The sequence below is a fragment of the Sapajus apella genome, unplaced genomic scaffold (assembly GCF_009761245.1).
Source record: "Sapajus apella isolate SASKATOON/1434 unplaced genomic scaffold, GSC_monkey_1.0 scaffold13, whole genome shotgun sequence".
NCBI classification, from domain to species: domain Eukaryota; kingdom Metazoa; phylum Chordata; class Mammalia; order Primates; family Cebidae; genus Sapajus; species Sapajus apella.
The window spans coordinates 30,870,230-30,897,033 of NW_022436953.1; the positions used below are offsets into that span (position 1 = coordinate 30,870,230).

At 42.7% G+C, this 26,804-nt stretch overlaps 1 protein-coding gene across 1 annotated transcript; it reads right to left on the minus strand.

Moving 5' to 3' along the window:
- Window positions 1–311: 311 nt before the first annotated feature.
- CLRN3 (clarin 3) lies at window positions 312–15,723 on the minus strand. Its single transcript, XM_032281995.1, has 3 exons — window positions 15,302–15,723; window positions 6,081–6,260; window positions 312–870 (listed from the first exon to the last, which is right to left on the minus strand). The coding sequence occupies exons 1-3, from the start codon at window positions 15,528–15,530 to the stop codon at window positions 599–601; spliced, it is 681 nt and encodes a 226-aa protein (XP_032137886.1). The 5' UTR covers window positions 15,531–15,723; the 3' UTR covers window positions 312–598.
- Between the last annotated feature and the right edge of the window lie 11,081 nt (window positions 15,724–26,804).

The following is a 26,804-nucleotide window of genomic DNA, read 5'->3' on the forward strand; positions in this document are numbered from 1 at the left end:
ATCTTCTCATTTCTATTCTCCTTCTGACCAAAAAGCAGAGGTCTTGAAACCTCAAAAATGTGTTTGAGGATCACATATAATCACTTTTATCCACTGACAGGTTTGAATATGCCAGCAACTGAAGGTCCAGAGAACCAAGTCAATTACTCCAAAGTCTCTCTTTGCCTCTGGCACTTGGTCCTGGAGAGGTGAGTTCTGAATCCCTCTGAACCCAGAAGTCTTCATGCACAGAAGTAGAATAAAAATACCGGGTCCCTCCTGAGGGGAATGAGATCATAGGCGCTGAAGTGCTTTGAAATACTCAAAGAAAAGAAACATGACACAACCTTTTATTATTTCGGATAATGAGACCAGGTCAGAAGGATCGGCATGCTCATCATCATCCCACAGCTTTGAATGCCACACAGACTGGTGACATTTCCCATTCATTCACCCCAACCTTGAGGGAAAAACTTTTCAAGAGTACAGCATCAATGAAACACAAATGCCATCACAAATGACAGTCACTCTACCATGCTGATTGTCTAGATAAGCTAACCAGTTACTACTCAAGGCTGATGTAAAATAGATGTCATGCCAAAATGAGATGAAATAGAATTTAGAATAAAATTCCGTCCCTTGGAGCATATTCCATTGGCTTCCTCTCCTCCTGCTTCCGCTGGTATCTGGCCTTCTGGTAGAAAATGATGATGGTCACAGTGACTGTATTTAGAAGAATGACGAGCAGTATGAGCCAGAATGAGTATCCATAACTGTGGTTCGTTCCTTTACTGGTGATTGCCGGGTAAAGCAGGTGGGACAGCTCTTCAGAGAGATGGTTGGACTGTACATTTGCCACAAACAGTATCATGGTCACAAACACAAAGGATGCTGAAAAGAAGATAGAGTTTCATGCATGGCATGGTGATACAGTTTTTAATGTTACTTACCTTTATGGAACACTTAGCTATGGAAATTTATTGAATATCTACACTGGAGTTTATTTACACTCAAGCGCTAGGGAGAATTACAGAAATGTAAGACACAAACTAGGTGTCTAGACACAAAACACTAATGATTGTGCCGGGTTGTGTGTGACCAACAGCAAACGTGCTGACCCAAACGCTTTCAGAAGCAGTTTTGTGCAACTGGTCTACCAAATAGCCCGCTTCCTAGGTGGTGAATGCAGGAGTGTGCTGAATGAATGAGTGGATAGGACAGTTCAGAGAGAAGCTGTGTAAGGAGTTCTGGGAAGAGCTGAGGAAGTACAGGGCATTGCAGATGGAAGAAGCGGCCTCAGCAAAGACCCTGGGTGGGTGGTAGGCCTGGAGCACCTGGGACTTGAGAGACAAGCTCAGCTGTTGGGGAGAGGTCCCAGGGTCCTAAGAACTGGGTGCAGAGACTGGGTTGCCCTGACGGCCACAAATGCTACCCCAGGAGCTTGAATTTCATGCAATATGATGCCACTGGTGACTGTCTAATCAGGAAGGATCTCCTTACTAAACTCATTAGAGAAGAGAACTTACTGTATGTTTCTGTCTTCCCTTTTTCATTCTTCACAATGTCCTCCACTAGAGAACATTCTTTTTTGTTTGTTTGTTTGTTTGTTTTGAGATGGAGTCTCACTCTCTCCCAGGCTCTAAAGTGCAGTGGCACGACCTCAGCTTACTGAACCTCCACCTCCCGGGTTCAATTCATCCCACCACCTCAGCCTCCTGGCTAGCTGAGAGTACAGGCGCATGCCACCATGCTTGACTAATTTTTTGTAGAGATAGGTTTTTCTATGTTGCCTAGGCTGGTCTTGAACCCCTGGACTCAAGCGATCCACCTGCCTTGGCCTCCAAAAGTGCTGAGTGTGAGCCACTGTGCTGGTCCTAAGAAACATTCTTTAGCACAGACTTGGGAGAGCCACTTTGGTCTAGTTAGAAGAATTTAGTTCTGGAATCAGAGAGAACAGGATTGGAAATCCCAGATAAGTAAACTTGGACCAGGTCATCCAACTTCTCTGAGTCTCATTCCTCATCTTCCAAAGGGAATGAGATAGAGACAAAAAAAAAAAAAAAAAAAGTAGATTAGGGCTTGTGCGGTTGCTTAGGGCTGGACATGCGCTGGAAGAGGGTAGCAGCTAAAGGGCATGAGGCTTCTTTTCCAGATGATCAAAATATTCTAAAATTGGCAGTTGTGATGCTTGCACATGTCTGAGAACATACGAAAAATCATGGAATTGTATGCTTTAATGGGTGAATTACACGATGTGTGACTCATCTCAGCAAAGCTGTGACTCATCTCAATAAAGAAAGGTTTTGGAGGATATGGATGTGCATGTTCCTGGACTTGTGATGAGGCCAGTGATCAGGCTCACCCAGCGAGGTCTGATGTGCGCAAGGGGCCGTCGGGTTCCTGGCCATGAAAATCCTTTGAGACTCCATCTGTCTCCATGTACCCAGAACTCAATGGACTTCAAATGTATCCTGCTGTAACTCACACCTAGGGAAACATTGCAAACCATCCTTCAAAAGGTCCTAATTAAAGGGGTTTTGAATGAGGAAAATGTTTTAACACTCCTTGATGACAGACCTTCATCCTCAATGTAATGGTTTTATTTCTTAATAATTTGTCCGTACAAAAGCCCTGGCCCTCTGAAGCTCTCCGGGTGCCTCACAGCCTTAATTACCCTTCGTTTTCCTCTTGTGAAGTTTCCTATAAAAGCTTAATCATAAAGGGCAGGATGAATACAGGGCAAAATGCTTTTTTTCCAGAGTGTGCTGCCTAGAACTTTGATTTGAATCAGGAGGGGCCGACACACAGACACAAAATGCTAACGTGAATCCCCTTTAGAAACCAGATGCCCAGAGCCTCTACCTGCCAGGCTTCTCCAGCCTCTGGGACAGAAGGACTTATAGGGGCTGGAAGAAGCCCTGGGGTAGAGGAGGAGCCTCAGAAGTCTCCCGGACCTTGGCTTCTGTGCTGGCCTCCAACCACTGGGCCCTGTGACCTGCTGGTCACTTTCCCCTCTCTGGGTTCCTCAGTTGAGACACAAATGTATTTGGAACTGGCAGTCTGCAAAGTTCTGGCTGGCTTCAAGTTTCTCTCCGTTACAGTTTTATCCCCTGAGGACAGGGTGCAGTCAGTATGGTGCAGAGAGCAGGCTGAGGTCAGAGGGCAGGCTGAGGTCAGAGGGCAGGGGAACCTAGGAAGTGAGGCTGCTGCTTGTCTCCACAAAGCAGAACCTGCTTCTCTCTGTCAGAAACAAGCTAGGAAACCTACTTCCTCTCCTACCCAACATCTGCTGGCCAAGCAGAGGTGTTCAAACCCCGCCCCTAGGGGTTTGGAGCACTTCCTTCTGGCCCCAGCATTCCCGGAAGTAAGCCTGATTGCACTCTCCCCTGGCCATGACCCAAAGCAAGAATCAAGGCATCCCTGTACACAAGCACTTCTGCAGGCTGAGCCTCCAGCAAACTGAGAGTTTCACTAAATTCTCCAACCCTCAAAGCTCCGGTGAAGAAAATCAGGAATCCCCAAAGGGCTACTTTGGGCCAAAGTCAGGCCTATCCAAGCGTTAGGGTCAAGGGGCCTCCAGGGGCATTTGGAAGAAGCCAAGCTGTGCTAAGGCCTTCTCCCAGGCCGGCATCAGAACATAATCTGCTCCTTAAATATCAACCTCTCAGGTTGTTTTTCTGCCCACCTCACAGCCTCCCTCTGTGTGTTAGAACTTGCCCCTGAGCCAGGAAAGGACGGTGGCTGGAATTCCCTCTCCATCAAACAATTCTTTGTGGATAGGAGTAGGCAGGGCTGGGGGAGGCTGTCTGGCCCCTGTTTTTCATGTTTTTCTTCACAAACATGCATGAGGCCTCTGCTGTATGTAAAGCCAGCCCATATCCGGCTGTGGAGGCCACAGCTTTGTGGAAAAGGTGGCAGACTTTGAACCCTGCGGGCTGTAGACACAGCAATGCTGGGCCATGTTGTTCTGCCGGCCCCACACCTGGCCCTCCACTCTGGTCTGGTACCTGTTTTCCCTCCAAGAACGCAGTCTTCCTTCCCCACTCACCCCTGCGGCTGGGGAAGGGCCGACTCTGGCCCCAGCTCCAGGACGGGCAGGTATCCTTGGCCAACTGGTGGATGGATGGGGGAATTCAACCCTGCCAGCCACAGAGATTGGTCAAGGGATGGAAGAAGGGCAATGTGAGTGCAAAGTAGCCCAGGACTTTCTCTTAATGTGGAGGAAATAAGAAGTTTTTTTTTGTTGTTGTTTTTTTTTCTCTCCAGGCTGCTGCCATCAGCAATGAGCCCAGGGTGGCCAGCAGTCAACTTACCTTCACGAGGATTGATCTGGCCAATGAATGAGTGAAGGAGTGAACACTGAGGAGGCCAGAGACGGAGCAGTGGCTGGAAACAGTCCTCACGACATGGGCCGAGACCCTGACTCGAGCTGTGCCTGAAGCCACTGCTTCCCGTACTTTCTTAATTACATGAGCAACAGTAAAAATAATCCATCTCTTTACCCTGGCCATGAGTACCCATTGGTTTACCTTTGGTTTGCTTGACTGGGGGCAAAGGACCCTGGCATTCAGGTGAGTGTATCTGAGTTTGTAACAAAGTCCCTTAACCTCGGACATTCAGCTCTGCTATAAGAAAGGGAGACAGTGGTATTCATTCTATGGGATTGTTGTGGCTTCTCCATAGTGGATGCCCATTAAATTGGGGAATTTATTTGTTTTTACCACCAATTAATGAAAGCACAGAAAGAAAGAGTCAGTTATACATGAATGTGTTTAAACCAGCCTGACCCCAGATCCTGGAAGCTGAGGTGTGAGTATGTAATGTGAGCCTGGTCCACCTGCAGTCCTTACAGGCTTAACGCTTTTACATTTTAAAAAGCATCCCTCACCGTCCTACCTGTGTGGTGCTGGGGCCAGTTTGTACATCTCAGCTCCACGTGAGTGTTCTCACATTGGGAGTCTGAAAACGACCTTGTGGCTGTGTTTGCACCATTCCAATCACCAGCGCTTTTTTCTCTTTTTGTTTTTCCCGACTGGAAAGCCATTGTCCATATTCCTCAGTACACCACTACTCCACGGCATGGAGATGCTGGCCTCCTCCACCCACCTGCGCCTGCCTAGTGGTAACGATGGCACTCGATGGGGGGAGCGGATGCTGCTGCCCTCAGTTCCTCCTCCGAAGCTTCCTGACACATGTGATATCCACAGCCTCCTTCCTGTGCTTGCAAATTTCAGGGATGTGTTAAAAGGTATCACCTGAAACTTACATGAAGCCACTTCGGAAATCATTTCCTTAGGACAGGCTTTATTCCTAAGATCCAGTTTCGATGGTGGAGAGAGGGAAAGAAAGGAGAAAGCTGGCTGCCTGACAGGAGCAAGGCCCTCAAGGCAGCTGGGCAGGGCAAAGAGGCACTTCCCCGGCCCTGCTCTGGGCAGTGGGGCAACTGCAGAGCCGTGGCAAAACCCAGTGAAAGCCAAAAGACTGTGAGTCAAAGCTAGGACCCATTTCCTATCTGGGCTCCATCCTCCCAGCACCACACTCATGAAACAAACAAAATAACCAGGAAGCAACACCCAGCAACACCCCAGGCTCACAGGTGGCCCGCAAGAAAGGTATTGCCCCCAGATTCTCTTATGTGACATTATCTGTGGCTCTGTGGCATAACCATGCAGAGATATCATGTGTGGAGGCCAAGTGGACTCTTGTCATGTGGAGGAGCAAAGGGAAGGAAGTGTGTGCCAGTGTGCTCATGTGTGTGTGTATGCACGTGTGTGCATGTGTGTGTGCTTCTCTATACCATACAGAGCCTAGCTTGGAGTTAAGCACATGGCAGGAGCTCAGTCGATATTTTGTTGACTTTTGCGCATTTTGACTTCTTATGTTAGATTCTCAAAAGCAAAGGCTGGCTTGTTGTAAGCCTCCTCAACGGTGCCTTTAAAACAGAATTCTATTTCCAGAGATGCTTCATAAACTCTCTGGACTGACAAGATAAGCCCCAGTCCTCAGCTCGTGGGAGGCCCTCATGGTTTCGTTGGCATGAGCCTGACCGTGTATGTTTATGCGGTTCTCTGCAGAGCACTGAGTCTCACAGGGCCACTCACCGCTGAGCCCGTTCCAGGTGTACACCCCTGTCGGTCCCAGGAACGTCTGGTAAGGGTTGCTGATGCTGTTGTAGCAGGTAAACACAGAGCTCAGCAGCGACGTGAACAAGCTCAGGACCAGGAACAGGATAGCCACCAAATGCAGAGTTCTTTGGGAAGAATTATTCAGTGTCCCTAAAACTAAAACAATGTTTTGTGAGTGCAAAACATTGCAAGGAATGCAAATAGCAGCCCTAGCCTGGCATTCCTCCCCACCTACCCTCTTAGGTGCCTGAGTTGGCGGTTGTTGGATATCGGTTAGAGATGTCAGGAACCTCCAAGGCCTGCAGGAACAAGACTCACATTCCTCACTGTGGGCTGGTTGTTGAATCATTGGGTTGAATGGATATGACCACAACACTACAGATAACTGGGTATTTATCCTGATTTTGAAGTCCCCTAGGAAAGAGTTTGCCTTCCTGGATACTGGCAGCGGGGCTGGGCAGCCTTCCCGTTAGTGAGCTTGGCCTTCCATCCTTGCCAAGGTGCTTGTCACAGTTTCACCAGTGCCCCTGTTGCTCTGAGCACTAACTCGGCTTCCACTTGGAGGCACTCACAGAGCAGGTCACCCTGAAAACCTGTGCACTGTGAGACTCCCATAAGTCCTGCAGTTTCTGGGGTAATTACATGAATCAGGGGTGGCATCAGCAGAGAAAAGGCTAAGAAAGGTGACCAGGAAAGTGGGAGCCGAAGGCTGACAGAAGAAAATGACTCCTGTTGGTGTAAATCGAGGTGTGGGTCCTACTTCAGACTCCGCTTCCCTGGAGCCAGACAGGACCAGATGCTCATGGGGCTTTAATGCTGGAGGCAGCTGGGAATCTGCCCATGAGTGAGCCTTGACTCTGCTTTCCAAGGAGAACTCTTCCGAATCCTGACGGCATTGCATGAAATTTGCATATTTCTTAAATGTAAAGGAGCTTCAGCATGGAACAACACTCTTGAAAAATGAAGCAAAGGTGCCCTGGCTGTCAGTCCTGGGTTCCTGGTTTCACCTTTCTCAGCTGACCCCCACCAGCCGACTCCTCCACCTGCTCTTTTGTTGAGGACACAGGGCCCAGGCGACGCAGGGGTGCACTGACATGCAGGCCCAGCCCAGCCAAGGGCTGTCAGGGTGTGCGAGGCCCTGTGGACAGGCCAGCAGATCAAATAGCATCTATGGGGATTGTTCCAGGAAAGTCACCAGGACATAGGAGAAAGTGATTTGGAGAATTTCCGTGTCGCAGTGAGGCAACAACAACATCACTGGGAACAGCACGAGTAAAAACAAGTGAAAGACTCTTTCCGTTCCGGTTTCGCTGGTCTCCAGGGAGGGAGCCTTGGAGACCTCATGTCTTTACCTGGAGCAGCTTCAAAGAACAGAAAGCGAAAAGGCCAGGTAGGATCTCTGGTTTCTGGGCCTAGGGGTGGTACTCCCTCAGTGTTATACCCACAGGTCGAAGGTTGAGGAGTTCCTTCCTGAACCAGAGTGTTTCAAAGAATTGAGAGAACATGCATGGGAGGTCGGAGACCCCAGGGTGCTGTGAACGCCCTTGGAGGGGTCACCAATCCCCTCCTCAAACGTGTTCTTTCCCTCCCTGCATTGCCGTAATGATTTAAAAATTCCTCATTATGCTGAGCCCAAATCTGCATCTCCACAACTTAAACCCAGGGGTCCTAATTCTCCTTTGGGAATCACACAAAATTCCCTTGCTCCTTTCCTGCCTGGCAGCCTGTCCAAACATTTGAGGAGGGATAGAAATCCCAGCATGACCAACAGGCCACGTCTCCGGAGTACTCCTTGTTGGGTGTGATTGCAAAGTCCCCCGCCAGCCTGGCCCCTCCCTGCACAGACTTTATTCTGACTCTCTCTGTCTTTCTCTCTTTTTTGTCTTTTTTTGGAGACAAGGTCTTGCTCTGTCACCCAGCCTGGAGTTCAGTGGCAAGATCATAGCTCACTACAGTCTTGATCTCCCAGGTTCAAGCAAGAAATCCTCCTGCCTCAGCCTCCAGAGTAGCAGTAGCTGGGACTGTAGGATGTGTCACCACGACCATGCTCAGCTAGTTTTCTTTTTAATTTTTTGTAGGGATAGGATCTCACTATGTTGCCCAGGCTGGTCTCCAATTCCTGGGCTCAAGTGATCCTCCCTCCTTGGCCTCCCAAAGCGCTGGGATTACAGGCATGAGCCACCTGGCCTGGCCAGATAGACACGGGGCTCCCATGAGACCCAACACTCCCCTTGGACAGGAGAACACCCCCACCCCATTTTTGAACCTCTTAATTCTATTTGTTCACTATTTTTGTTTGTTTGTTTTTTGGCTTCTTAATTAGCCATGTTCTATGAGGGAGAAAATTTCCTCCCATTGGACAGAGAGTGGGCATAAAGGAGATGCAGCCAGCAGCTTGCAATCAGGTGCCAGAGATACAGCCTCAGGGGCTGCTGGCAAAGAAGTTTGTGGTAAAGACCCTCATCCAGAGACAGCAGGCATCCCAAGTGGTGCAGATCTGGGAGTGAAGCCTCCTAGACCAGAAGTGGGAGAGGCCCCAGAAGCAACAGTGACAGGCAACCCAAGGGCCCGGCTGCAAGGGAGAGTGAGAAAGTGCAGGAAAGAAAGGGGGAGGAGGCCGGGTGTGGTGGCTCACGTCTGTAATCCCAGCACTTTGGGAGGCTGAGGTGGGCAGATCACAAAGTCAATAGATCGAGACCATCCTGGTCAACATGGTGAAACCCCCGTCTCCACTAAAAATACAAAACTTAGCTGGGCATGGTGGCTCATGCCTGTAGTCTCAGTTACTTGGGAGGCTGAGGCAGGAGAATCGCTTGAACTCGGGAGGCAGACGTTGCAGTGAGCCAAGATCGTGCCACGGCACTCCAGCCTGGCAACAGAGCGAGACTCTGTCTCAATAAAAAGGTGGGGAGAGGAGAGAGAAAAGGGCAGCAGAAGGGCAATGTGGGTATGTCTCACAGTCGTTGGCATGGCCACATGACCCTTGAAAACCCATGGGAGAAGGGAGCAGACAGGAAGAAGACTGGGCAAGTCTCAGTTCAGTGGCATGAGGACGATGATGTCATCACCCTGGCAAGGGAACATTCTCCTCCTCAGGTGGAACTGGGGACTGTGAACAAAGTCCAGCTTGCACAGGTACAGCCTACTTGTGCTTAGTGGTGACTGGACTATTTTGCCAATTTCTGCTAAAAACCCATAGGGCATGGTGAAATTCTCAGCATAGCCTTGGGCTGTGCATCCTAGGGAAGCACTCCAGCAGAGCGTGGGTCAGCTGCCTAGGGGGGGATGGGTGGAGCCTATTGGGCCTGCCTTCTGGCTGAGTGGGAGTGGCCATCTGGGCCAGGACTGTTCCTGTCTCTGACCTCAGGTGAAGTCTCTTGCCTTTGCCTCTTGCTCACTATGGAGATGCAGCAGCTGGGGGATTCCTATTGCTACAATTTAGCACACACTTACTTAGAAAGTACTGTCATAGAAGGTGACACCAGAGGAGAGGAGGAAAAAGCTACAGCACGTAGGGCACACCTGTTCGGGGGACAGGTAAGTGGCTGCAGATGAATCACCGCTGAGTCACCAGAAGGGGGAATCGTTCCCCATTCCACATGCACCAGCTCCTCCTGGACCCTAAAGGGGAAACTCCAGGGTCAATCCCGAAGTTTGCTGGGGAGTAAAGAAACTCACTCCTCAGCAAAGTTTGGTAACCAATAAGAAATGATTTGGTTACTTAGCTAGAAAATAGAAATCAAGGAGGCGGAGGTTGCAGTGAGCGGAGATCATGTGAGACTCCGTCTCAAAAAATAATAATAATAATAAATAAAATAAAAACAACTTTAGTGTGGAAAAAAAGGAGCTGTGTCCAAGGCCCCTGACGTGGCTTGCAGTATTTTTCTGCTTTACACACTTGGTAAAGCTGTTTTTGGATATTCATTGGTAAATGGTTAACATTCCTTTTTTTTTTTTTTTTTTCAGAGTGAATTAGAAAGTGACAATTGAATTTAGCTTTGTTTGTGACTTTTGGTGAGATCTAATGATGTGATTTTCCAAAAGGGAGTCATTTGTGGCCTGTTGACTCATATTTTCTGTGTATTAAGGTGACAATTCATCTTGATTCTAACTGCTGCATTTTAAAATTATTTTCTGGCTTTCTGAATTTCCTGCCACATAGGTCTGACAGCTATATCTCCCCTCCAGCTCCTGGCTCAGAACTTAGACAATAAAAGCTGGAAATTCAGGGAAAGTTATCAAGAACGAAATAACAATAAACTTCCATAGCATCTGACAGCTGCTTTCTGCCTACGAAATTAGCAAACACATTCCGTTCTTTTCTTCCTTTTAGGGGGCAAGCCTGTGAATCAGGAAAGCCACCTCACAATTGGCGCTAATTGCCTTGATGCTGGCAGCCCCAGGCAAGAGCCAAGAACAACGTGGCCACAGAGAAGAGCGCCTCGCCGCAGATCCCACAGCTGGGAGGCAGAACCGTGCCGCCAGGCAGTGGATACGGGACACACGTAGAGCCACCTGGACATCCGGGCTCCCCATGCAGGGAAACATATCCCTTCAGGCCCCACTTGCCATCTGCCTTTGGAGTTCTGGTTTTCTGTAAGTCCTCGGACATCGAGGGAGGGTGGCTTTGTGAGTGGGTGGGTGGGAACCATGATTCCCTCTGTAAACACCTGGTCACCAGGGAGTCTGACAGGGCAACTCCTGAATCTGTCAGCCCCGGTGCCTTCAGAAGGAGCTCATTCTATCAAGAGATCTCCAAGTGTGGCCTGACAGCTCCCCTGGGAAGCCCAGGCTGGTGCCCCAGCCTCTCAGAAAGTGGCCAGGGTTCCTTGGGGAGAAGTGGCCTGAGCCCGGAAGGGCATCTTATTCTGTCCTCTATACACTTCCCCTTCTAATGTGGTTACATCTCTGGGAGCAGATGACAAATATTCCTCTCCAGGAAAATCTCCTTATGTGGACAGGGTAAAGGTGGGGGCTCTTTATGAATTCTGGAGAAATAAACTTTATTGTTCTTCTCTTTCCAATTAATTAGTTTCTGCAGCAGATTTATGTTTCCAATTATTTTTAGCTTGGGCTAATGGTGCAATGTTGAGTTCCCTGAGAACAAGTGGAGGTCGAAGGAGAAAAGAGAGTAGCGGGCAGGGGGAACGGCAGACGGGGGTGAGATTCCCACCACCTGCAGCGGATCCTGACTCGGACGCAGCACTCAAAGGCCAGCTGGGAGCCGAGCTTTCCCTCAGTCTGCCTTGCTTCCTTTGCAAGGTTGTCCAGAGGTTTCTCCAAAAAATTAATTTAATTTCAAGAAGACCACATCCAAAGGACTTAAAAACAATACCCAGTACAACGATGCCTCTCAATCTAGTGCCTGGCCTTGGTGAAGCTGGTTGTTGTCAACACTGAATTAAGATCGCCTGTGAAGATTTTTTTTAAAACGAGCAGGTCAGGGCCTCACTCTGCAGAAACTGCTATTCAGCTGGTCCAGGGTGGGGATTCCTCACTTGCATTCCAGGTGATTCTACCTTCTGCTGTAGATCACGTGACTGCTCACAGTCCCACACATTTGCAAACCAGACTGTTCTTGGAACTGAGGACAAAGAGTCCAGTGTCACATGAGCAGAAATGTCTCTCACAATAAAGTCGAGCCTGGGCTAGTGAGACCCCCGTCTCTACAAAAACATAGGAAAAGTGGCTGGGTATAGTGGTGTGTACCTGTGGTCCCAGCTACTCCAGAGGCTGAGGCAGGAGGACCTCTTGAGCCCAGGATATAGAGGCTGCAGTGAGCTATGATTACACCACTCAACTCCAGACTGGGTGACAAAGCAAGACCCTGTCTCAAAAAAGAAAAGAAAAGAAAAATATGCCTGTAATTCCAGCACTTTGGGAGGCCGAGGTGGGCGGATCACTTGAGATCAGGGGTTTGAGACCAGCCTGGCCAACATGGTGAAACCCTGTCTCTACTAAAAACACAAAAATTAGCAAAGCGTGGTAGTGCATTTTTGTAATCCCAGCTACTAGGGAGGCTGAAGCATGAGAATTGCTTGAGCCCAGGAAGTGGAAATTGTACTGGGCTGAGATCCCACCATTGCACTCCAGCCTGGGTGATGATGCAAATGTGTGGGACTGTGAGCAGTCACGTGGTCTACAGCAGAAGGCAGAATCACCTGGAATGCAAGTGAGGAATCCCCACCCTGGACCAACTGAATAGCAGTTTCTGCAGAGTGAGGCCCTGACTTGCTCGTTTTAAAAAAAAAATCTTCACAGGTGATCTTAATTCAGTGAGATCCTGTCTCAAAAAAAAAAAAAAAATCTATCATAAAAACTTTTCCTGTCAAAACGATTCTGTAGCAATATATGTTCTGGTCAATGCATAGGCTGAGTAATATTTGAAATGACATTCGCAGGAACTCCATGTTCTAAATGTGAATGACACACTTTGCCATGACTGCCGTGATTGCCAGTATGAGCAAACAGTGCACATTTTGCTTCTGGGACCCTGACCACATTTTCAAAACACAGAGTTAAAGGGCTGACTTCTTTTTATATGGCACCCAAGATCCAGAACGAAGAAGGAGGGGAGTGTCCACAGTGTGAGCTTACACCCCCTTGCAGCTCATGTTTCAGGATTCTGCCCTCCAACGGGGCTTTGCAGACATGTGTTCCCCCCATCCCCTTGCTTCCATGGAGACCTGCACACACCATGCTCCGCCCGTGAGTGTAGGGCACTGATTTTAACCGAGGAAGGGTCTTTCCCTCACACTGGGTGGTGAGCCCTCCAAGGCCAGGAACCATGTGCAATTCCTTCCAGTATATGAGCCCCTTATATACCCAGCAGCTGCTCAGGGAAGATTTTTTGAACAGAAATTAGATCTCCAGAACTTTGGGAGCAGCAAAAACAATCTGTTCACGGCTGGACATACAGGACCTGTCACTTTTCATCTCGATGTTGGGCAAACTAGGATGCAACCACTCAGCCTGAGCTGCCCACGCCATCCAGTTACACACTGGAGAATTTCCTTACCAGGTCTGACAGACAGTTTTCCCCAAAGATTGACATGATGTTGGTTGAATTATTTTGGCATTTTGAAATCAGCCATCTTTGCTTCCTTCTGCTCTTTTGTTTTAAAATCTACGGTCAAAATTGGCTCCATGTGATAAATACCAAGCAGAAATACAGCAGAGCTTTGCAATAACTATTACTCTTGGGGGACATTTGGTATGACCTCATCCTAGCCAAGAAGCTGATATGGTTAATTTCTCAATCGGAACAGTCAGTCCACCACTGCTGGGCAAGATAGAGGCATTTATACAGATTTTATTGTGCTGCCAATGGTTGGTTTCTGATTTGAAAGAAGCCCTGGGTGGCCATGAGAAGCAATAGGAGAGCATCCCGTCTCACTGCACATTGCAGAGCTGCTCCCAGGGGAAGCATTCCAGGACTGTTAGCAGCTGAACACTGCAAGCTGAAGATTCTAGTAACATGACTTTCCCACCTAAGAGAACTGCTTACAGGTGTTCAAACTCAATGATTATTAGAATCATCGGCAATGAAGGCTCCCTAGGCTCTGAGGGGTCCTTAGGTGTCAACCAGAGTGACAGTGCAGCACCTTCATTAATAGGGTGGTGGTTCACCTTCTTCAGCACCAGGAGTTTGGGCAGTGACTTGGAGAAGGTCAGAATGTGGCTCCCCAGTAGCAAAGCATAAAAGTGGAGAGCAAGCAAAGGGAAGGCAAATATCCTCGCTGTGCTCCTACCTGGGCTGCCTCACCTACCTGGCCCTGGGCCCTTTCCCAGCTCTCCTTGATGAGTGCCTGCTCTGGTCCCCTGACATCACCATGCTCACCTGCACACACACAGGGCTTTAGAACCAGGTCCTGGCCCATCCTGGCCTCCTCTGAGTCTCCGTGCATAGAGATAGTTGACACTTTCTTTGAAGCCATTTATCTCAAATTGGAAATCAACTGGTTCCCAACAGATACCGTATGGAAACCAAAAAACTTGCAAGTTTTGTCTCTTATTTAAATTTTTTTAAATGTGTCTGAGGCTTCAGGGCACTTTTTGGTTTTGAGAATGCTATTCACATAACTGAAGGCATGACTGAGTCTTCGAAACTTGCTGTAAAGCAAATGATTCCCATTCTTACTGGAAGCTGAGGTTGACCCCAGAGGAGATGTCCCTGAAAGGCTTTGGCAATGTCAGGGGATACGTTGCTTTTGTTAACATCTAAATGACAAATGTATAACTTGGGAACATAACCAGGTTGCTTTGGATTTAAGAAAATAGGTTCATGAAAAAGTCATAAATACTCTATAGCTAGAACCTAGAGCTACTGGCTAGGACTCAAACTTCTTTATGCATTACACAAGGACTAAATATTACATTTGTGTAATAGAAAATGATGCATATTTATAAGTCAGAAGGTAATGACTGTATGATACCTGGTAATGCCTGCATGATACTTGTATAGAACATTGTTCAAAACAAAGTCCATTTAATGTGTAATTTACAAATGTTTTTAAATTTAGAAAACATAAAGGTAGGTATCAAACTTCAAAAGTCAAATAAGTAGCTAAATCAACTTATCATTCTTAATGAACTTTCATTTTCCTTCCATTGAGAGGAGGACATTATTATATAAGAAATCAGAAAAATATGTTTAGGAATTCCTGTAAAATATACAATTAATAAACTAATGGAAATTTAATATAATTTCCAGCAAATAGATATTTTGGAGGTAAATTCAAATTAGTTAAAGAAATGAACTTGAGAAATAGAGGTAAGAAATATTCTATTTTACTCTTTCCTGCATAGATGCCACTTGCGAAGTTCTAGACAGAGATTTTGGCTCCAACTAAAAACCTAGTCGATACAGTTAAAAAATGCGTTCCTACTGGCTATTCAATACCATATTGCTGTTACATATGTTTACTTATTTACTTGTCAATCAACTTGGTGGGTATTATTTAAATGTAGCCACTGCTAGAATGATTGAAACTGTTGTACTAGTAGACACCACCAGAACTGAGGAAGCTCAAATAATGACATGGCAAATTTCCAAAATTATGAGTTAGGCTTGCATCTTCAGCCTAACCCAAAGCTTACAAAGAAATTATTTTTGAATGATTATTTGGCCCAAATACAGAATGACATGAACCTTAATTCAGTCTCACTATATCCATTTAAATTAGTTTATCATTTACCTGCAAAATGTTTGTTTGATTCTGCAAGTCCGTGACTCAATTCTTGACTACTCTCCCCGTGAAAAAGTCCGTAAGTGATGAAAATACTCCCATTGGAAGCAGAGTCTCTAACAGCAATTGTACTGGTGATCCATGCTTGTGTCCCAAGGATAGAGCAAATAACGATGAAAGACCCAAGGCTGGTGAAAAAGCTTGATAAGAACATCAATGTCTTCTTTGCGGTAGGCATTTTCACAGAAAAATAAGTTCTCTAGGACAAACAAATAAAAATAAAACCCAAGTATCTTCTTATAACACTTTTGGATCTTATCATTTGAAGTCTAGTATTTAGAAATGGAGTCTTAACATCTTGCTGTCAAATATAAAATCTCTCTCTTCCTAAGGAAGGGTTATGCTAATGGACATTGAACTCTGAGCATGGTTATAAAATTTACAGTCGCTGAACTTTGGTCTGGAGTAAGAGGCTGCTATGGTTACAGCCAGCCAGCATGAACAAGGGGTGGGCATGGTCTTCCCAGGGACTTCCTCAATCACACAATTAATTTATAATCCGTGGGCAAGTGTCATGGAAGCAAGTTTAGCCTACCACGTTATGACATGAGCAGCATTCCTAAATAATAAGGGTGGGGAGGATCTGTAGCCTCAAAACGTTGCTGGCTCTAGTAGACAACACCATGAAACCCCAACTCCTCCAAGAATTGTTGGAAATATGTAAACATATACTTCACTATTGTGGACATTTACATTGTTTCAATTTCACAGTTATGATGAGAAAGAACAACACACAAATATCTTTAGGCACAAACCTTTGTCCATATCTCCACTTATTTCCTTGCTTAGACTTCTACAAGTTTGACAAAGTCTGTGGCTTTTTCTGAAGTTGTTGCTATGCACTGCTTAGTTTCTTTACTCGTCAGGGATTTGACTTTTATAATTGTTCCAAGAGGAAATTCTAAGGATGTAAGCCTTTGTCAAATGTACTGTGGAGTGGAAAGAGAAAAGTTTACAACTCCTTATGTTTTATACCTCTTTAGTTTTAGACTTTATCAGAGAGGTATGGCTTTCAAATTTCCTCTTTCAAATTGGATCATACTTGTGTATTATTGAAATTAAAACTTGAGAAGTTTCATCTTTATCACTTTTTAGTACTCTGGTAGAGGTGGCTCTGAACATTCTTGCTTTTGGTAATTGTATCTGTATCTACTCTGTTGAGTGGTAAATAGTTCATTAATGACCATTTCTGGACTTGAGAAAAATTCTCCCATTTGGCTAACAGATCATTTCTTGAGATGATAAATAGACATTCGTAGCATGTTTGCATACCTCTTTTTACTATATTCTTTGATAATTTAGTAATATCATATTAAGTTGGTGAAAATGTAATTGTGGTTTTTGCCATTGACAGTTACATTTACTTTTAATGGCAAAACCTGCAATTACTTCCTCCTCTGCTTTTCTTTTTTAACATCCAACTGATTTGTGGAATTTGCTTATTATTTGTCTGTTCCATTGTTGTAACTACATGACATGCCCCAGGAGGTGGACATGTTTGTTTTGTGTACCACTGGATTCCAGGGGCTGGCAAAGAGGCTGGCCAGAAAAGGTATTCAGCAAACATGTGTTGCATGAATTACCAAGATATGTACACACACACTCCACTACTGTGGACATATATATTGTTTCTATTTTAAAATTATGATTAAGGACGAACAACCTATGAGCATCCTTATGCATAAACCATTGTCCACATCTTTGATTATTTCTTTGCTTAGACTCTAGAAGTGAGTCAGAGTCTGAATTTTACTGAAGCCGTTGTTATGCATTGCCCAGCTGCTTATTAGAAAAACATACCAATCACCTGCCATGCCCTTAACATGTGTGGAAAGTATATTATTGGAAAAACTTACTATTTTTTTCTATTGAAGTCTATTTATTTTGACCACACTTTTAAAGGGTGGAACAGAATTTCAGCAGTTAATTCCCTCTAGCCCTATCCCTAGTGTGGAAAATAATTTTGTATTTATTATTGTATTTTGTATTACATATGCCCATTACAAAAATGTATTCCAATGAACTGACAAGAAGAAAGTAAAGATAATAAATAATTTATCCTAGAAGAAGTAATTCTGTTCACAGTTGGGCAAGGACTTTCATACCGATAGCTTTATTTCTTAGCCAATTTGCTGCTATAACTGAATACCTGAGGCTGGGTGATTTATAAAGAACAGAAATTTATTTCTTACAGTTCTAAAGGTTGAGGAGTCCAAGGTCAAGGGGCTGCATCTGGCGAGGGCCTCATGCTAGTGAGGACTCTCTGTAGAGTCCAGAGGTGGCACAGGGCATCACGGTGGCCAGATGGCAAGTGGGCTGACAGTGCTAGCTCAGGGTTCTCTTCCTCTTCTTATAAAGCCACCAGTCCCACTCCGGAGAACACCCATTGGTCCATTAATCTATTAGTTTATGAATGAGTTAATGTGTTCATGAGGGCACATACTGCCACACTGAAACTCACCGATATGAGTCTCAGGGGGGACAAACATCCAAATCATAGCACTGTGCACACTTTACCTATTTTCTGTTTTATAATCTGCTCCATAAAAATTTGAACAACTTGCCATGGCAATCCTTTCATGTCAATAGATCATATTCGCCATTGTCCGAAGAACCACAATTTATTTATACAAACCCTTTTTGGTGGACGTTGAGGTTCTTTCCAGCTTTTCAGTGCTGTACCCATGATGTGGTGATACCCCTTTTACATTCAACCTTGTTAACTTTTCTATGTGTTTCCTTGAGATAAATTTCTGAGAAGGAGAATTGTTGAGTCAACCCAAAATATGTGCATACCAGCAGAAGGTTTGTCCCAATTTAAATTCCTACCAACAGCATTTTGCATCAGAGTCCCCAATTTCCACAGCTTCCCCACAGCATGGTATTGTTAGCATTTTTAATTTTTCACAAGCTGGGAGACAAGAAGTAGCTTGCTGGCATTAGATTCTCATGTGTCAGTTAGGGTTTCTATATTCTAATAAGCTTATTACCCATGTGTATTTTTATTGACACACTTTTCTATTTATGATGTTGGCTCATTTATTATACAGAAAGGTTTTTTATTTATGATTTTTTGTACAGTAAGGATATTAAACCTTTGTCAGTTCTGTGTATCTTCTGGAGGTATATATATGTATATTGAAATATGTTTATTGAATACATACATTCATTTTATTATTTGCATTTCAATCATATTTATACATTTATGCATTTTAAACATACATGTAGATATTTTGCTGGCTCAAGTTAAAAATGTCCATGTAACCAAATATTTCAGTCTTACACTTTATACTTTCTGGATTTAGTATCCCAACTCCAAAGCTATTAAGGCTATTTACATATAAAAACCAACTCGAGTTTGTGTAAAACAGAAAAGTGTTATTTTTTATAAAGTTACAGGATTATTTTGCATTACCCAAGGTGAGGTGACACAGAACGCAGGAAGTTACTAGAACTAGAATTTCTTTTTTTTTTCCTTTCTTACATCTCATTTTAAAAATTATTATAATACTTTAAGTTCTGGAGTACACGTGCAGAATGTACAGGTTTGTTACATAGGTATACATGTGCCATGGTGATTTGCTGCATCCATCACCCCTTCATCTACATTAGGTATTTCTCCTAATGCTAACCCTCCCCTATCCCCCCACCCCCTGCTATTCCTCCCCTAGCCCCCCACCCCCAACAGGCCCCGGTCTGTGATGTTCTCCTCCCTATGTCCATGTGTTCTCATTGTTCAGCACCCACTTAAGAGTGAGAACATGCGATGTTTGGTTTTCTGTTCTTGTGTCAGTTTGCTGAGAATGATAGTTTCCAGCTTCATCCATGTCCCTGTAAAGGACATGAACTCATCCTTTTTTATGGCTGCATAGCATCTCATGGGGTGTATGTGCCACATTTTCTTTATCCAATCTATCATTGATGGGCATTTGGATTGGTTCCAAGTATTTGCTATTGTGAACAGTGTCACAATAAACATACATGTGCACGTGTCTTCATAATAGAATGATTTATAATCCTTTGGGTATATACCCAGTAATGGGATTGCTGGGTCAAATGGAATTTCTATTTCTAGGTCCTTGAGGAATCACCACACCGTCTTCCACAATGGTTGAACTAAGTTACACTCCCACCAACAGTGTAAAAACGTAGAACTAGGATTTCTATTGTCTTCTCTGCTCCTTACTGCATATCTGTTTCATTTCCTGTTTTTCTCTAATACTAAATTTTATCTTTGCTGCTATTCTATGTGTCTTTTATTTTGTTTTTCCTCTTCTAATTTTCTAAAATGAATATTTTATTTCCCTATTTTGTTTTGCATTAATAAAATATTTTAAACCATGAATATTTTTCTTCTTAATATATATATCTTTGGCTAGGTTCCACGTAACTTTTTTTACACATGTAACTTGGCATTTAATATCTTGAAATTGCATTTTTTATTTCCTGTTTGTTGAGGACAAAGTTTGTAAGATAATTGTATGATGGCATTATTTCTATTTTTGCTATTTGTTTCTAGTTTTCTATAATTTTAATCAAAGAATATGATCTTAAAATGTCTACTCATAGGGTTTTATTGAGATTTTTATTTGTAGTCAATATATAATCAATGTTTATAAATGTTTACAACATTTTATGTCACTCTATGCTATTCCACTTAATGGATTTACCATCATTTATTTAACAATGTTTTATTTTTGCCATTTTGGATATTATTAAATTTTTTGCTAATATAAATTTGCTTGAATACAGATCATTAACTACACCCTTAAAATAAATCTCAGGAGAATTGCTGGCTGAGATAGACATTTTTTAATTTATGATATTAAGTGTAAAATGGCCTCATACTGGCTTCCAATTCATAATCCCACCATAAATGTTTGAGAAAGCCTTTCGTTTTATAGTACTGGGAAATGTTTGCTATTTTATATGTAATATTGCTTTAAGTTACAATTCTATGATCTGCTTTTCTGTGACTATAGTTTTGGCTTTTCTAGAGTTTCATAAAAATGGTATATTATAGTAAAGTAGTTCTTTGTATCTGACTTTATTTTTAAAATTCATCTAGATACAAGTACACACATTTGTTTATCCAGTTATCAATTGATGGACGTTTTCATAGACTCAAGTTATATATTTGTTATGAATAAAGCTGGTATGCATTTGAGCACAAGTCTATGTGTGGATATATGATTTCTTTATATTGCATGAATAAATAAGAGAGATATTACTGGAACATAGTAAGTTTATATTTAACTTTATAAGAAAATAACAGACTGATTTATCCAGTGGCTGTTTCACTGTGCATTCCCACAGAGATGTATGATAGTTTTAATTGCTCCATTTCCTCACCAACACTTGCTATTATGCATCCTTCAAAATTTGGCATGATGATGAGTGTTTACTGATGTCTCACTGTGTTTTTTATTTGCATTTTGCTAATGTTAATGATGTTGAACATCTTTTTATGTGTGTGTTTGCCATTCCTGTACTTTCCTTGGTAAAGCCTCCGTTTATATCTTTTGTCCATTTGCTTATGGATTTGTTTTCTTTTTGTTGAGTTGTAAGAATTCTTTATATTTTATACTTAAGATACAATATTTATTAGACATATGTTTTACATATATCATATATTTATTAGTTATATGTCTTGCAACCATTTTATCTCAGTATCTGGGTTGTTTTTTCATTTCCTTAACAGCATAATTGAAGAGCAAAATTTGTAACATTTGGTAAAGTCTAACTTACCAATTTTTTCATTTCATGGAATGTGGTTTAAATGTTGCATTTAAGAAATTTTTGTCTAACCCAAGAACATGAAGATTTCTTTTCTTATGTTTTGTTCTAGAAGCTTTATGCTTTTAGGTCTTATATTTAAGATTATGATCTATTTTGAGTCCATTTTTGTATCTGATATGAGGTCAGGGCTGAGATTCATTTTGATGCATGTGGCTAGGCTGTTGTCCCAGCTTGATTTATTGAACAGATTATCCCTTCCCTGATGATCTGCCTTGGTGTCTTCATTGAAAATCAGATGACCATGTCTGTGTGGGCCTCTTTCTGGATTCCCTGTTACGAGGTGTTTCTTCCCAGTCCTGTGTAAGCTCCAGGAAGTGTCTGTCTCTCTGCTTTGCCATGGCTCCCTTCCTGGTCTCCATAGCTGCCTCTGAGGTGTGTACCTCAGCACTCAACCAAAGATTCCAGGTATCCTTCTAGATTTCTACAGCTTCCCTCTGCAGCTGTCTCCTCTCCAGCTTAGCACCTCCACCAATCTTAGCACCTTGGCCTCCTCAAACCTTGGTTTCTTTCTATTCAACTCCAGAAGACAATTGCTTCTTTGGTTTCCCCTCCTGCACGACAGCATGGAAATTTCCTCCTTGAAAACCTCCTGAGGCAACTGTCAATCTTACTTCATTTGTTACTTTTATCTTAGGAATCATGGCCCTGTGCTGCCTGGTGTCCAATGTCTATTATAGAAATCATTCCTTTCTATATGATTCTGTCTTATTAATTTTATAAGACTATAGGCTGTTCCGGCCCTTCTTATTCTATCACAGTCCAATATTAAATGCCAGTCTTATTCAATCAGCCTTCATTGAATGACCACATGGCTGCCACATTTTCTTTCCCTTAGAATTTTGTACCTACCGCTTTATTGTCTTTTTGCACTGAACATTGCTCTTGAAGAGTCTGAGGCCAGCCATTATTTTTCTCTCTGTATGTGACTGAGTTACTCTGGTAGCATGGTTATAAGAGTCTGTGAAGCGCAGCCTTACCCACCGAAACTTTATTTAGATTGTTTTGGCTCATTTTATTCTCCTTTCAGGTACTTTCTCTTCTCAATCTGCATATTCCATTTATTACAGAAACATTTTTCCGCATCATATTTCTAAATTGTGTGTTCCACTTGTTGAAATTTTACCTGCAGACACACCGGTTATTCTTGTGTTGGGTTTGACCTTCATATCCACTATCCACCCTCTTCTAATTACTTTGTTTCCTTTATATGTTTGCTGTCTATTCACTGTGACTTTCTTTCATAATGATAATTCATTTTTAGCTAAAACTTTTTCTAACTTATGTATTAAATAGGCTTGGAGTCCCAATTTGTTTTCTTTGAAGTTTTCTTTGATCTCATCTCTTTTGTTTTCTAACTCATTATGAGTCCCTTGTGTGATCAAATTTTTCTTATTATAAGTAAGTTCTTACATAGCACAATACATGCAGAGGAAACTGCTTCTGTTCACTGGATTCAATGTTTTTCCAGCCTGAGGTGTGTTTACCCTTTATTTTCTTGTTTTGTTTGTGTAGATCCCAGGGCATTTCTTTTATCTTGCTTATGTTTAACATGAGCAGTTCTGTGCAACGATTGGTTTAACAAATCCATTATTAGTGAGTACCCCTGACATCCTTCTTACCTTATCTGGGCCTAATTTACCTTAGCTTTTCCATGCACCAGTCTTTGACTGGATGGTTTTCCATCATTATTTTTTCCCTAAATACACCCAGGAGGGAAAAAAAAAAAAGAGTGTACAGATCTTTGACAAAATAGTTAAGTCAAATTGGCTTAAACTCACAGAAATTTGGGGTAAGGGCAATCTCTCATGTGACTTCATGCACGGCTTCAAAGAAGATCTCCAGAATACCATTTCGCTCTTTCTCCATCTCTGGGTTGTGTTTCCCTGGGCTCTGCTCCCAAGTCCATGGACTTGGATCCTCATTCAGAACTTTTATCCTCTCGGCTTCAAGTTTATTACAAGAAAGAATAGTGTGCCTCTCCCCCAGAAATCTCTCAGCATGTTATTTGCTCTAGTGCTGCCACACACCCATACACCTAGAGCTGGACAGAGTAGGGAGAGGATTTGTTGCGTTGTAATTATTGCTGATTCATTCTGAGTTTGGGGAGGCAGAATTGGTGATCTTGCTTCAATCAGTTCTTGGCTGATCAGAATCTCCCGGCAGTGAAGAACCTTTTCCAATGAGACTTGGTATCCACAGGGCATGGCAATGGGGACTATCTTGCCCGCCTGCTCAGAGTAAGGGGTAGCCTGGGGCTCTGTCCGGGAACAGGAACTTCATAAGGGATGGACTAAGGCAGACACTCTGGGTGTGGACAGAAAGAAGGTGATGTCAGAGCCTGGGATGAAGAGGCCTCTGCAAGTTGAAAACAGTCTGGAACACGAAGCCCTCACAGACAGGAAGAGAGCAAGACCAAAACCTGGAGTGAAGGTCACTACCAGAGGCCGGGAGTTGGCCCCAGTTCAGGATTTCCCACAACTCAGTCATTTCAGTTCCACAATTGCAATTTTTGCCGTATGTGACTATCACCTCTAATGTTATTTCCTTAATAATTTTCTCTAAATTAATTGACCATGACACTATCTACATTAGCTGGTAATAAAATCTTGAGTAATGTATCAATATTTTTCTAATATACATGAAAATAAATATGCAATTTATATATGAAATGCGAAGTGGCCATCCTTGTACTATCTACGATCACCTCTGACATCCTTCCACATACACCACTCCCAATAGAATCTTACTTTGGAAAACGCTAGCCTGCCTGATACAAAGAAGGAAAATGACCTTCTTTGTTGCCAGAATGCACTGGGGAAACTGCTTTTTTCTTTTTTGGGGTTTTTTTTAACCACAGTTTGAGGCCACTGATTTTTTCTACTTTTCATGAAGCTTACTAAACATCAGTGATTTTTTTTTTAAATTACAAATACCTTACAGTACATGAAGTTCTAGAGCATATAATGGGATTTATGTTACTATTTTTAGTTATGAATTCCTGTACATTTATACTTCATCATAAAAGTATGTGGTTTATATTGACTTTGGGATCATTTAAGTAGAAAAATTCTCTTGAGGTGATCACACTTTTCCATTAAAGGCAATTTTTTAATGCATAAAAACCTTTCTTAACACTGCCATCCTTTAGGAAATGAAATATTTAAAAACTAAATTTCGATTGTGCTTTAGTAACTGCTAAGAAATAAATATCTGTATCTCATTCTTAGGAGAGTTTTCCTCAGGGCTGTATTATGTCTCAATACCAACTTTTTCCTCAATTCCGAGAGCAAACTGAAATTGCATACCAGGTGGAAACTAGGTGATAATAAATCATCCCACCAGTGATAATGTTCTGCAGATTATTGACACTAATTCCATTGTGAGAAATAAAGAAATTATGTCATAGGTCTCATAATTTCTCAAGTTGGAGGGAAAAGATCCTTTTGCCAAAGTGTAGATATTTCTGAGAGTACTGTGACTTCTAAGTGAGGAACACAAGCATATTCAATGCGTTATGAAATCACCTGAAGCAGGCATGGAAGGTACTAGACTATTTTATTATTTGGCCTTCCAGTGAAAACAACTCTAACTTCTGGACACCAGTTTATTTTATAAATTGACTTAAATTTTCTTAATCATAGAAGAAAAGAAATAAGAAATGACTTTTGCCACTGTGAGTGGAATGGTCACCTGCCCTCCTCCTTATGCATTCAATAATGTGATAGCTGTCCTCAAAACAGTTACACACACACACATAATGAGATACTGTTCACCTGTGCTCAGTGGTCAAGAATTTAAGATTCAATCGTACCCTCATGTGTAGGAAACGACGTATAAGCAAAGCCAGCATTTTGTGTTAGAAAACAACTGGGACACACAGTGGCTCATGGCTGCAATCCCAGCACTTTGGGAGGCTGAGGTGAGCAGATCATACGAGCTCAGGAGTTTGAGACTGGTCCAGGCAGCATGGTGAAATGCTGTTCATACAAAAAATACAAAAAAAATTTAGCCAGGTATGATGGCTCATACCTGTAGTACCAGTTACTCCAGAGGCTGAGGCTGGAGAAGTGCTGAGTCTTGGAGGTGGAGGTTGCAGTGAGCTGAGATTGTGCCATGGCACTCCAGCCTGGGCAACAGACAAAGACCCTCTTTCACAAAAAAAAAAAAAAAGAAAAGAAAAACAAGAAAGGAAGAAAAGAACTGGGAATACCTAAGTGACCTAGAAGTGCTATTTTAAATATATCCAAAGATTTAAAAGAAAACATGAAAATAATAAGTAAGCATATGGGGACCTCAGCAGAGAAATAAAAAATACTTTTAAAATAACCAAATGAAACGTCTATTACCCAAAAACACATATCAGAAATAAAAAAAAAATCACTGAATAGACTTAACAGAAGATTAAACATTGCAGAAGAAAAGGTCAGCCAATTTTAAAACTTAGCAATAGAAACCCTCTAAACTAAAACACAGGAAAAAAGGCTTAAAATTTTTTAAAGCCTCAGTAACCTTGTGAGGCAAAATTTAGAAATACCATGTATATCCTTTGTAGTCCAAGAATGACAGGAAGGGGAAAATATTTTTAAAGAAATAATGACTGGAAATTTCCCAAATTTGATGAAAGCTATAAATTTATAAAACAAAAAACTCAAGTAATCCCAAGAAAATAGACACAAGAAAACCACACCAAGGGCAGGCACAGTGGTTTATGTCTGTAATCTCAGCAGTTTGGGAAGCCAAGGTGGGAGGATAGCTTGAGCCCAGGAGTTCGGGACCAGTCTGGGCAATTTTGTCTCTGAGAAAAAAAAAAAAAAAAGTTAAAACATTAGCTGGTCATGGTGGTGCATGCCTGTAGTCCCAGCTACTCAGGAGGCTCAGGCAGGAGGATTTACCGAGCTCAGGAGTTCAAGATTGCAGTGACCTGTGGTCACACCACTGCACCCCAGTCTAGGTTACAGAGCAAGACCCCATCTCGATGAATAAATAAATAAAATAAAAAAACAACAAGACACATGTTAATAATTTCTTGAAAACAGTGATAAGAAGATTTTTAAATCAACTAGAGGAAAAGGGTACATCGCCGAAATTACTAATAATAAGCAATTAAAGATGAATCTCTAAAAGAGTTTGCTGCCTGAAAGAAACTAGAAATAACATACTACATAATTTCATTTATATGAAGATACAGAGCAGGTAACACTAACTATGGTGATTGATTTCAGAATAATGGCCATCTTTGGCAAGAGTAGGGAGCTTTTATTGGGGAAGGGACATCAAATAACTTTCTAGAATAATGGAAATGTTTACTGCCTTGAGAGGAGTATGCATTTCAGTAGTTCATACACTTGACATATCCCTTAAAATATGTATAATACATGTGTACTCTTTATCAGCAAAAAGCAATTCAAGAAAAAAACAGAATTCAAATGTAGGGATCTGGGTAAGCACCTAATTATTGTTTATTTCTGGGCGAGTATAGGAATCCTTCAGCAAAAAGGTCTTTCCTATTGATTTTAGTAATAACTGTTAACACTTGGGCATAACTGGGAAAAAAAAGGAAGAGAGGGAAGAATAGTTGGGTAATGTAAAAATAGATAGCTCTGAACCTATTAGTTATTCATTCTGGTACATCCCAGAGATCAGAATGACCATC